Source organism: Bactrocera latifrons, unplaced genomic scaffold, assembly GCF_001853355.1.
Source record: "Bactrocera latifrons isolate USDA-ARS-PBARC rearing strain unplaced genomic scaffold, ASM185335v1 scaffold_17, whole genome shotgun sequence".
Lineage (NCBI taxonomy): Eukaryota > Metazoa > Arthropoda > Insecta > Diptera > Tephritidae > Bactrocera > Bactrocera latifrons.
In genome coordinates, this window is record NW_017535185.1 from 2,275,770 (window position 1) to 2,288,043 (window position 12,274).

Sequence of the window (12,274 nt, forward strand, 5' to 3'; positions counted from 1 at the left end):
TATTTTCCGAAGAAATTGTTCAGATTGGACCACTATATCATATAGCTGCCATACAAACTGAACGATCGGAATCCAGTCCTTGTATGAAAAACTTTTTTAACTGACAAGATGTCTTCACGCAATTTGGCATGGTGGGGTGAAAAATGCCTTCCAGCAACGGTATGTGCCACTTACAGAACCCTCCTCGAAGGAACCGCCGCCCAGGCTGGAATCACATTTGCATTATGTCACGGTAACGTTCCATATTTCTCATTAAGAGATTTAAATCTGCGCAACTGCGTCCAAATCCTGCTTTTTTATTAAATTGTCCGCGTTTATTGGGCCAACCAGGTTTTCTACGGTGGCGCATTCTCGTTCCCATCGCACACAATCAAAGAAGGTGGTTTCAACAACGCCTTCTGTCGCGTCGTTGTAGAGGCAACGCGGCTTTTCGACTTTTTCCATTCTGTGGAGGTACTTTTTGAAGACTCCGTAACTCCACTTTTTCGAATTTACAGCTTGTCCATAAGTTTAGGTCTCTTATTCTAAGTCTAACCATCCAACTGCCGCAAGTCTTATTCTCCCATCTTCGTTGTCATGCGAGTATCGTGTCTTTATTTACTCGGTCAACTGCGCTCTTGTTGCCTTTGGATGTTTATTATTATATCATTTTATAGCTGCTAGAGTTGATCTGCGGGGTCTAAAATCGTGTTATCTAGGAAAGAATGTTCCAGCTGCTTTGATAGCCGCTTCGAGTGTGGGCTTAAGTAGTCTCTCACAGAACTTTCTCGCTGTGTCAAGTGTTACACTTACATAGTGGACGTTATGCTGATGACAAGTCGGGATCTTCTTTTCCCTTACTGATTGGCACTAGCCGTTGCTTATTCTAAGGTTCAGCAAATATTCCGAGGCAGACGTTGTACATATTCAGTAGAATTGTCGGTCGCTCTACTGCGAATATTTTCATGCCTATTCCGATCACAGAACTATTACATATAGCTGTCATACAAACTGAATAATCAAAATTGTAAAGTAAACTATTTTATTTGACGAACTATCTTCATAAAATTCGGGATGGCTATGATACAAACTGCAAAGAAAAATTCATATCGGACCACTATAACCTGTTGCATGCTATTTGTATACCTTTTTAGGCTAGAAAATATACACCTGTGAGCTTTAAAGAAAGCACAACCTAATTTCCATAAGAAATCATTACTGGGTTGCTTATCCGTACAAGACTTGCTGAACACCACTAATTGCGTACTTATGTGGCGTCTACTAATGACCTACAATAGCCGGAAATTGTTGTAAGGACATGTCTTGATTACTATTCAAGCACTTCAACAATAACAGAAGAGTATAAAAAGGGTGCAAAATTATGATGTGCAAATTACGTTACAACACAGTTGCAAGCGACAGGAAAATAATAACTTTTACTAGATAACTTAATACAAGCAAAGCTACAGAGCGCTCGCAACAACTCAGAAGCCTCAATGTCATAAAAACATATAATTTAAAATTATAATTATTTTTGAAATATATACATATTTATGACCGAATGAGACAACAAAGTAACAAAGCAAAAAAACTTTCAATTCTTTTAGGGTCCTTGTTAAGGTGTAGAATCGATTTTAGCTCAAGGCAAAATACACAAATCAGCGCTTGAGTGAACAATTTTATAGGGATGCAAGCCCATATCGTTTTTGAAAATCCATCAGGTGCTTGAAAATCTTTAGGCAGGTATAAGAGAAATGGCAAGAGAGCTCGACACCTCTCGCGAGTTCGTTCCAATGATTTTGGTGGATATTTTGGGTATGAAACGTCGAGCAAGACGACCGCTTTCAAGTCATTGATGAATAATTAAATATTTTACGTTATATTTATAATTTCCGGGTGCCTTTTTTTCACCACGTATCTATATTTCATGACAAAAGCAAATGTCTTTAAAAAGCCGTAATTTTCGTCCGAATCCGATCAAACTTAAAATGGAATTAAAGCATTCAGAAAAAGTTATGACCTAACCGCCTTAAGTATTTGCCAATAACCAACAAAATGATTTCCAATAAATTATTTGCTCACACACACTTAACATACATATTTAAGATTTACGCAAAGCCACATTTAAAATCGAGAAAGAGAAAAAATATTTGAAAATACATAACAAATAAAATGCCGCGAGGAACGACCTTCGGCTTAAGCCTAAGCATCACTTAACAGCACATAAGGCAACATGGAATAAGAAGTTCACTCTTTGTTTTAATACATTCTTTTGATTGTTGCTTTTGTTTTTATGTTTCTGCCAGCATGCGGTAATAATCACTTCAGAGAAAATGGCAAGGAGTAGCTGCGGAGGCAATACTTTTTATACCCTGAACAGGGGGTAATAGTTTGTCACGATTATTGCAATACCCAGAGGGAAATGTCGGAGATTCTATAAATGCTGAGCATGACGAGCTGAGTCGACTTGACTAGGTCTGTTTGTCTCTTTATCTCTATATTTTCAAACTTGTTCCTCACTTTTTGCGATATCGATCTGAAATTTTGCACATATTCTCCTTTCGCTTAGTAGCGGCTTATTTCTCGGAACCGCCGTTATCGGACTTATAGCATATAACTGTCATACAAAGCAAATTCTTGTATGTAAAATTTTTCATTTGTCGAGATATTTTCACGAAATTTTGCATGATATATGTATTATCGAAGGCAAAGATACAATCACCCACAGAATTCATAAGTTAGGTCAACTATAGCACATAGCTGCCATACAAAGTTACCGATCAAAACCAAATTCTTGTATGGAAACTTTCATATTTGTACAGGGTATTACAGCTTTGGCGCAAGCGAAGTTAATGATTTTTTTTTTGTTTTTGTGATTTATTTTGCGCTGATTTATGACCACAGCCAAACTTGAAGTGAATTATGATATCAGCGCAAAGGTATCATAAATTCTGCACACATAATAATTAGAATCGAAGAAACGCTGCAAGCATTTGTAGATATTGCTACGCATATTATTTTTATTAATCTTCATTTCTTTATTATTAATATTTTTTTTTTTGTGCATTTTAAATGCATTTCTGAATTATAACAGATTTTATATTGTATATTTTGAAATTAACAGCTGTTGTGGAACTAGAATTACGTCTTCTGTGTACATGTGAAAATATTAGCGTTGCCATATTTTATACGCATATGTGGAATGCAAAATGATTTTAAATTTTACACAAACATACAAATGGGCACAGTGTACACAAACGACTTGCAGCCAGCTTCACGAATATTTTGAAGACGGCAGCCACAAACAAACAGCTGATTTCATATACGTATATACAGCATATCCATATAAACAATAGTTTGGCATTCGGCATATGTAATTGATAGACATAAGCTGTTTGTTTACACTAAAAATGAACAATCCAGAAAATATAGTTAATTTGGTGACAACAATTGCTAAAATTGCGCATATAGTAAATACGACTAATGAGTTGTACAAGAAGCTACAGGAAAGCAACAAAGGGTTGAACAAAAAGCTACAGGGAAGCAACAGACGGTTCAACAAGGAGCTACATGGAAGCAACAGAGGGTTGAACAAGGAGCTACATGTAAGCAACAGTAAGAGGAATGTGCGTCCGGTTAACTTTACACACCAAGCAGAAGATTTCTTTGAAAGCGATGTTGAGCAGCTAAAAGAATACGATGAGGATTTTTTTAAAGCTGCTCCTTTGAATGCTGCTAGCTTCAGTTTATTATTATCACGATTAAGAAAACAAATGGTGCGATGGTCCACAGGGAAAGCAATTGCGCCCGAGAAGCGTTTGGCAATAACATTAATGTAAGTGAAAGTAAATAATTATTATACTGATGTGCAAAAGCGTTTAACAATTTCAGGTTTTTGGCAGAAGGATGTCATTTTCATGTGATTTCACAGGCATACAGCCTTGGACTTACAACGATACGAAAACTCGTATATGACACATGTGACGCTATTTGGGAAGAATTACATTTTGACTATTTGTCACCTCCAAACGTAAGCGAAATTAAAGACATTGCAGAAAAGTTTTATGTAAAGACTGGCATGCCAAATTGCATGGGAGCTATAAATGCAAAGCACATTCATATAACAAGGCCGAAACAAGGCGGATCTTTGTACTACAATTTCAAAAAAAGTTTTAGCATTGCCTTAGTGGCAGTGTGTGATGCTGATTACATATTCAGACATGTAGACGTCGGGGCGGAAGGAAGCCGAAGTGATGGTGGAATACTTGCGCGCAGTGCCTTTGGCAAAAAATTGCTGGATGGCAGTCTAGAAGTTCCAAGTGACACAAACTTACCGGGTACATCGACTAGCTTTCCGTATTATTACGTCGGGGACGGTACGTATCCACTGAAACCAAATTTAATGCGACCATTTCCCGGCCGCAAGTTACCAGAAGATAAAGACAAATATAATAGAGCATTGTCTAAAGCGCGAGAGCACATAGAAAACGCTTTCGGTATTTTGACTACTCGCTGGAGAGTGCTGCAGACGACAATACATGCTAGCCCAGAAAATACAGTGAAAATTGTTTTAGCTACAATTTTACTTCATAACTTTTTAATGTTACACAATGACACAGACTACTTCACACTTGAACTCGTTGACCACACAGTCGGCAATCAAGAAATAAACGGCCGTTGGCGAGAAGATGCTAATTTCCTTAAAACGTTTCAACTAGGAATTTCTAATCGCTCATCGACAAACTCATTTCAGTTGCGTGAAAAACTAAAAGAATTTATTTCAAGTAATGCTGCGTAATATTGATAATTTTTATATAATATTACATTTGTCATTAAAGCACGAAGCTTATTTTACATTACAAAAAAAAGTTGTTTAATTCAAAAAGATCAGGCTTACATTGATTATTAACTACTTAAAAGTAACTTACTCTATTTGCATATCTTCATATTTTCATAAACTTCAAAAATTAAATGCGATGTCCTGCTTTTGTGGTTGACCTTACACGTTTTATAGGAAGCACGGTGGCTCTTATTTCTTTTTCGAACTCTAAATCTATTAAAGAATTAAATATTAGAATTGGTTTTATTTTATATAGAGTTTACCTTACCTTACAACCACGTGGATGCATCAATTTCTTTTCAACCATCATCTTTTAAGTTTTTTTTTTTTTAAATGATGGTGAGATAAATCGTACATAAGTGGACGGTTATGTACTTTTTCGTTCAACACTTCAGCTAAATCCATTGTTTAGCATTGTAACATTTCATTTGTTAACAAAACCGAATTTAACAATGAAACGTAAAAATCTAATAAAAAAAATCACAGTGCAAATAAATTAACGCGATTTGTTTTTTAAAAAACAAATAACAGAGATACAAAAACCAGCTTCTTTAACAATTTAAATACGGCTGCGACACATCAAGCAGCTGATGTACACAACTTTGTTGTTGCCAAACTAAAACTATTCAATTAAATACATTTAAATATGTTGTTCAAAATTAATTTTTTTATGCAAAATATAGTTAAGTACTATAGGACGATTGATTTCTTCGTTTATACTTGATATGCGCACTCACAATAACACACGGCTAACTACACTTTGACCCTGTATTTCTTCCCTTCCAAATAAGCATTTAAATAACAACGATAGCAAGAATTAAGACTTACCGATCTAAACGAGGTTATACATATCTCCGAAAGTGCACCTTTGCCGGATAATATCCGGGTAAATTTTAGTAACGTACAAACGGCTTTTGTGGGAATTGAACAACAACGCTAGCACTTCTTCATTGCTTAAACGTTTTGTAAAATAATCACTACACTTAACTTCACTACAGCACACACTTAATTTGGCATTAATTAATTATATTTTTTACACTTTTAACTTTATGCTCAAATTTGCAGTTTCTTCTTAATTTTCATATTCGCGGCAACTGTCAAATGCTAGAAATGGCGGCGGAAGCTTGACAACACAGTATAGCATTTTTTTACGTGCTCTTGCTTAGTTTGTGCACCACCCTGTGGCAAGTGTGGAGTGAATATAACAGAAGGGTATACAAATGCTTAATGTATTTATTCTTTTTTTCATTTTTTATGTCCTTTTCATATTTGTTCTGTAATTTTTACTTTATTTTAATAACTTCAAAAAAGAAGAAAAATTAATTTTGAAAAACCTTAATAAAATATCTTGAGTGTTGTCAAACTTTCGCAATTGTTGTGAACAGCTGTATGTTGACATTACTATTGAAGAAGTAAATTCAAATTTGGTTTTCAAGTGTTTTGGTAACATTTAGTTAATTTTAAATTTAAAATCCTGAGAACAATCTTTAGAACGTGGATAAATCAGATAATAAACCTTTACCCAAATGGCCGCCAAATATCAACAGTAGATGCCTTCCAAGAAACGTAGTCGACCTGAACGTCAAGCTATTTAATGTTATGCTCATACTCTACAATTTTAAGTTATTCCCCGCAATATTAAACAGTTATACCGCCCACGTACCTTATATATTTTCCGTTAAAAAAATATAATTCCTAACCGAGTTAAAAGTGAAATTTTCACTTAATGTGAACTTTGGCTTTATTTTTTATTAATTCATGGTTTATGCAAGATATAATTTGATTACAAATTTATCATGCAATAATCTAAAACTACATATGGCAAGAGTTGTAAGCATAAAATAAAATGAAATATATTGACAACTATGAGGTTTGACCAGAGAACGTACTCCTGCCGAGTCAAAAGTGGTAAAATCCACTAATAGAAAATTCATGGCTTTTGACAGTTTACATGCTTGTCCGTAGTTGGACCTTCCCTATAAATGTACGTTCTCTGGTTTGACTAGCTGATTTTCTGTTTGCAAACAAGCACAGGAGCTAGACCATATTTGATAGACGTCAAAAAAAATATAAACAAAGAAAAATAGTGAATAATTCATACACAGTTAAAAGTGATAATAAATGCTTTGGTGATAAGCTAACTTAAAAAGAACTTAAATTATTGCTTGTTTAAGCAAGCTTTTGGCAAAAATATCTTTGGATTGCTCTTTTGGTGTTACTGGTAAAGAAAAGTGCAAAGGAAGTATGGGAAAAATTGCTAAAAAAATTACAAATTCATATGGGAAACTTAAATACAGTCAATTCGTAGCTTTAGTGTTGACTTGCAGTGCACTTATAGATAATGCTAAATGTTATGGCACATTCTAAAGCGATAAATAATATAAAAAAAAAGCAGCCATTTCATACGCTGCACCTTCACTTGTGCTTCATATACATGGTGACTATTTTGTCCAATATATTCTCCACGGACTGTTGTTCTTGACGAAATGTCTCCATCGCCTTTGCCGGCACAATCCAGTTGAGGAATTCTTCAACATTTCGGCGCATACGTTCGATAGCCGACAGTGACTGATCTTCGCACGCTTTGCGGTTGGCTAGCTTTAGCGATGCGACGACAACATTGTCGATCAGCCGCTTCTCGTAGCCCAATTTCTGCAGCTTTTGCTGTGATGAGATTTTCTTCAGCAGCAATGCCATAAGGAAGCGTAGGTGTGACAGCGTTTGCGAGTCATTATTTTTGGCATTCTCCTCCTCCACATCGACTTTGCAGCTGTCACAGTTTTGCATATGTGACTGAAGTTCCGCTTTGATTTTGAAGAACTGGTGGCAGCCTTCGCACATATAGGGATTGGTTTGTTTGTGGATCTTCTTCATATGTGTCTTGAGGTGAGCTAATTGCGAGAAAGCAACCACGTCCGTACAAATCAGGCATTGGAATGGTTTCTCGCCGGTGTGCTTGCGTATGTGTAGCTTAAGAACGCTGGAGTAGGCATAAGTTTGCCAGCAAATCTGTAAAAAGAAAGATAGATAAGTAAATAAATTTTGATTTAATACTGAACTGGATATTTTAAGTTTGCCACGAAGTTTGTAACACCCAGCAGGAAACTTCGGAAGCTCTTTGTTGTTGTGGTTGTTTTAACGGTTATAACCGTTTGGGTGGTAAGGGTCATTTGCGTTGTCGTCGAGATCATCTAACGGGAGGCACAGGAAACTGTTTCGACGGAGTCGGACCAAAGGGAAGAGGGTGTTAGATGAGTAGGGTTAGTAGGGCATGCAAAGAGGTGGCCAGTATCATGCGAGGACTCGTTGCATGCAGGACATACATTGGGTATGTCTGGGTCAATTCTGGATAAGTAGGAGTTTAACCTGCTACAATATCCAGAACGAAGTTGCGCTAGGGTCACTCACTATTCTCGCGGCAATTGGAGCTCTTCGTCTGCAATAGGTGGTGGTTTGACTCCAAGAACGCCATTCACGGGAAGGGAGTCGGTGAAGGTGTTGATGGCTCCACTGTGGATGGCGGTCAGTACCTGTCGAAAGTCAGTTGAGTCCGAAGTACGGTCGGCGTACTGTACGACGTCGTCGACGTAGTCAAGGAATGACCTTTTGATGCTCCTGAGAGGCGGTTCCGCTCCAAGCAGATGGCTGCAAGGGTGATTCCTTCGGAAACATCCAGCAGAAACTGTTTGGAGAGGAGTTCATTATGTTCCTTTACAGGAAGCATAAGCGTCTCGCTGTGGAGGTGTTCAATGGGAGACATCAAAAGCATCCCGTCGTCTAATTATGTTGCGGCTCCGTACTTTGGCAATAAACGCGTTCGTGTGTTCCCACAACAGCCGGTTCTACGGTACCGGTATTGTCCCGGATTTTAGGGTGCAAACGTGCTTCTTATTTTTAACTACGTTTAAAGACGACATTGTACTCACCCTACACTGATACGGGCGCTCACCAGTATGCATACGCATGTGCACATTGTACTGTGACTTCTGCATGAAATACGACTTGCACACCTCGCAAACATGTGTCTTCACATTCGTGTGGGTTTTCATGTGCTTGGCCAGTGCGTCATCTTCGATGGTCTCCTTACAGATCTCACAATCGAACTGGCCCAGCTTGTAGTGTAGCTTGTTGATGTGTGCCTTGAGCACCGGTTCATTTGGAAAGTGCTCCTTACAGATCTCACAATAGTGCTCGGGACCATTTTCATGACGATCCATGTGTGCGCGCAAATTGGAGGGTGTGGAGAAGGCGGTGGAGCATTTCTCACATATATACTGCTTGGTGCTGTCCTTATGATGGCTAATCACGTGCTGTTTCAACTAAATGTAGATAAATAAGGAAAGCAAAAAGCAATTAATAATTAATGATAATATCCGAAAATTGCTTGAGACAAGCACTGGCACTTACATGACCACCGCGCGCAAAGCGTTTTTCACACACCGGGCAAGCGTACGGTTTTTCGCCCGAGTGCAGACGCATGTGCAGCCGCAAACGCTCCTTCACCGCAAACATTTTCGGGCATTGCGCGCAAGCGAACTGCCGTTGATTTGTGTGCGCGCAATTGATGTGATTCCTGAGATTGACCGCCTGCCGATAGCAGTTGCCGCATAGCTCGCACTTATATGGGCGCTCATCCGAGTGTATGAGCATGTGACGACGCAAATCGTTATTGCCACGAAATTGCTTCGAACAAATGTGACAAACGTGCACCTTACGCATAAACACTTTGCCCGAGCGCTTATTCGCTGCTGGCGTCAGTGCCGCCTCAGCTGTCGAGGCTGCATCGCCAAGCAATTGTGCCGAATCATTGCAGTCATTTGCTGTATGCGTTAGTTCCGATAAATCGCCGGCTGATTGTGTAACATCTGTCTCAGAGAATGCTGAATCCGTCACTGAAATCGAGTTTTCTGAAACTGTCGTTAGGATAATAACGGATTTATCTGCTGTATCCTCGGCATTAATCGCGTCGTGCGCGGCTTCAGCTGCCGGTATGACAATAAAGGCTGCGTTGACAGCCGCTGCGGCTAAATTGGCTGCGGTTAAATCGGCTGCTGCTGCTAATTCCTTGCCGGTAGTTTTTTCTGCGTTTGTGTTTTCAGCCTCTGCTGTTTCGCCGATTTCAAACGCTGCTGTCTTGTCTGCCTTCTCAGCACGCACCGATGGTCTTGCCGCGTCCTGTAAGTGTTCTATTGCCGGCGTTGCATTACCTGCATTACTTCCACAAGCTGTGTGATCTGCTGCATCACTTTCGCAAGCTTTCAAATCTGCTGCTTCACTAGTTTTTTGTTTCTTTGCCACTGTTGAACTGGTGTCTTTGCTTTGTCTTCGTCCTCGCTTCGTTGCTTTTGCGTTAGTAATGCGTCGACGTGCTTGTTTTTTCTTTGGCGCGGCCTGCGCGTCCTCCTCGTCAGCGCCGTCGTGCACTGTGCGCGCCTCGGGTGGCGATGAAAGCGAAATACCGCTATCGGTTTGAACGCTGACACCATCTTCTTTGGAGAGCAAGCGGCGTCTGCGCACCATTTTTTGATTGATTTTTGAGAGAATTTAGAAATTTAGGATTTTTTTTTTCAAAAATTATTTTTTGAGTGCATTTAAATTTTTAAAAGTTTTTTAAATTTTTTTTTATTATTTGTAATTTTCTTAAAGTTTTTTTAATTTTTTGTAAATTTTCTTAATTAAAACTTTTTTTAAATTAATTTTTTTAATTACATTTTTTGTAGCTCTTTAAAGCACCGTCACCAGAAGCATAAGCTATACTCTATCTTCTCTTCACTCCTTTATATGTCATTTATAGTTAGATTGAAGTCTTTATAATTACAACTCAAGCATTATGGCATTTAGGGTTTACTATAATTATGCATTGGGTTAAATCTTCTCAAGCGCCGTCACTGCAGTTATTTTGTTAGTTAATTATTTTAAATATTTCCTTCGATTTAAATTTAATACACACTTCCGTACAGTCCTTAATTTTACAAAACCAACACCAAAAATTCACAAATATTGTGTAATGTTTATGCTTGCATGCCTTTAAATATATATTTATATAAGTTTATACACATAGTTCCTTAGTTGCCTGCGACAATTGTATTGCTCTACTGCCCTCTGAAAACTTTTCAAACTTTTTGCGGGCAATTTTTTGTTTCATTGCTCCATATATGGAGGGTGTTTTGTTGATTAGCGTACTTTTTTAATATAATTACTATTTTTCGGCACGAAATTGCTGTAAAGAGAGTGCAAGAGCGCAAGAGAGAGAGTGTGTGTGTGAGAGAAAGAAAGAAAAACATTGTAATTTATACTTTTTGTTCAAATATTTTACATTTGTATGTACACATATACATACACTCATCCATACATACATTCATGCATAAGCTATTATGAATAAATGCTTGTGCATGTCAAATAGCGGGGTGGCGCACAGTTAGCAGGCGACTAACTAGCGCTTCGAATTGATATTGAAATCAGAACAAAAACCGCAAGTTTTTTTGTTGGTTTGTCGCTATGCAATGAATGTTTGTTTAACGCCTGTGACGCTGAATTAATTTATTTTGTGCATATTAAAATTTGTAGTGGAGCACAGCGAGGCAGCAACAACAGCAACGGTAGTGACAGTAGCAACAACAACAGTAATGGTAGGGAAGAAAACAAAAACAACGACAGTAGTAAGCACAACACCAACACTAGTAACAACAACAGCACTAGCAACAACGATAACAGCAACACTAATAACGACAGCAGCAACAGCACTAACAACAATACAAACGACAACAACAATATTATCAACAAACCCAGTAGCAATTACAAAAACAGCAACAACAATAACAAAATCACAACAGCAAAAATAAAATAAGAACAACGAAATCTGCGACAGAAACAACAACTACAAAATCACAACAGCAAAAAAACAACAACACAATTACAACAGCAAAAATAAAACAACAACAACGAAATCAGCGGCAGCAACAACAAGATCAACAACAACAAACAAACGACATTAAAATTAAAAAAAATAAAACAACACAGAGCCTGACCACACCAAACCATACGCCCGATAATGATGAGTGAACACTCAGCGGAATGATGAACTGAACTCAACTGAACTGAAAGCAACTGAATTGCTGAATTAACAATATACATATGAGCGTACAGCTGTATATATGCCTATAAATATATTAATATATATCTGTACATATGTATGTTTATACATATGTATTTTAGTATGTGTGCGCATATGTTTCGCAGCGCTGTTAGGTGAGGCGACAGCGACAGGCGGCGCGGGCAATTGGATTGATATGAATTAGAAAACGAGAGCGTGGCAAGGCAAGGAGCGGTGGGATCCGTTAAAACGGCAACAATAATGCAAAGTGAAGTACAATCCATCAAAACAACAACAACATAGGAAAGTAAAGTATAAAAATATGAAAAAAATACAAAAAAAAAATATAAAAAAAAATTACA

At 37.8% G+C, this 12,274-nt stretch overlaps 2 protein-coding genes and 1 long non-coding RNA gene across 3 annotated transcripts in view; 1 reads left to right on the top strand and 2 right to left on the bottom strand.

Annotated features, from left to right (window-relative positions):
- The window catches only part of LOC108966774, an 88,116-nt gene extending 82,224 nt beyond the window's left edge, over positions 1 to 5,892 (bottom strand). Inside the window, exon 1 of the long non-coding RNA XR_001993214.1 lies at positions 5,648 to 5,892. This is a non-coding gene — a long non-coding RNA (uncharacterized LOC108966774). The remainder of the gene's footprint in view (positions 1 to 5,647) is intronic.
- Positions 3,266 to 4,840, top strand: LOC108966773. Its single transcript, XM_018929817.1, has 2 exons — positions 3,266 to 3,814; positions 3,871 to 4,840. Exons 1-2 carry the CDS (start codon positions 3,390 to 3,392, stop codon positions 4,775 to 4,777), a joined length of 1,332 nt encoding a protein of 443 aa, XP_018785362.1. The 5' UTR covers positions 3,266 to 3,389; the 3' UTR covers positions 4,778 to 4,840.
- Positions 5,893 to 6,535: 643 nt separating the features above from the next.
- Positions 6,536 to 10,404, bottom strand: LOC108966805 (zinc finger and BTB domain-containing protein 17). Its single transcript, XM_018929884.1, has 3 exons — positions 9,227 to 10,404; positions 8,746 to 9,138; positions 6,536 to 7,828 (listed from the first exon to the last, which is right to left on the bottom strand). Exons 1-3 carry the CDS (start codon positions 10,337 to 10,339, stop codon positions 7,235 to 7,237), a joined length of 2,100 nt encoding a protein of 699 aa, XP_018785429.1. The 5' UTR covers positions 10,340 to 10,404; the 3' UTR covers positions 6,536 to 7,234.
- Between the last annotated feature and the right edge of the window lie 1,870 nt (positions 10,405 to 12,274).

Bases quoted from the DNA above. Each gene is read 5' to 3' on its own strand.
- LOC108966805 (XM_018929884.1), bottom strand. From the start codon at position 10,339: ATGGTGCGCAGACGCCGCTTGCTCTCCAAAGAAGATGGTGTCAGCGTT. The intron at 9,139-9,226 runs GTAAGTGCCAGT...ATCTACATTTAG, and splicing joins GCTTTGCGCGCGGTGGTCAT to TTGAAACAGCACGTGATTAG. The intron at 7,829-8,745 runs GTGAGTACAATG...TTCTTTTTACAG, and splicing joins AGCGCCCGTATCAGTGTAGG to ATTTGCTGGCAAACTTATGC.
- LOC108966773 (XM_018929817.1), top strand. From the start codon at position 3,390: ATGAACAATCCAGAAAATATAGTTAATTTGGTGACAACAATTGCTAAA. The intron at 3,815-3,870 runs GTAAGTGAAAGT...TAACAATTTCAG, and splicing joins CGTTTGGCAATAACATTAAT to GTTTTTGGCAGAAGGATGTC.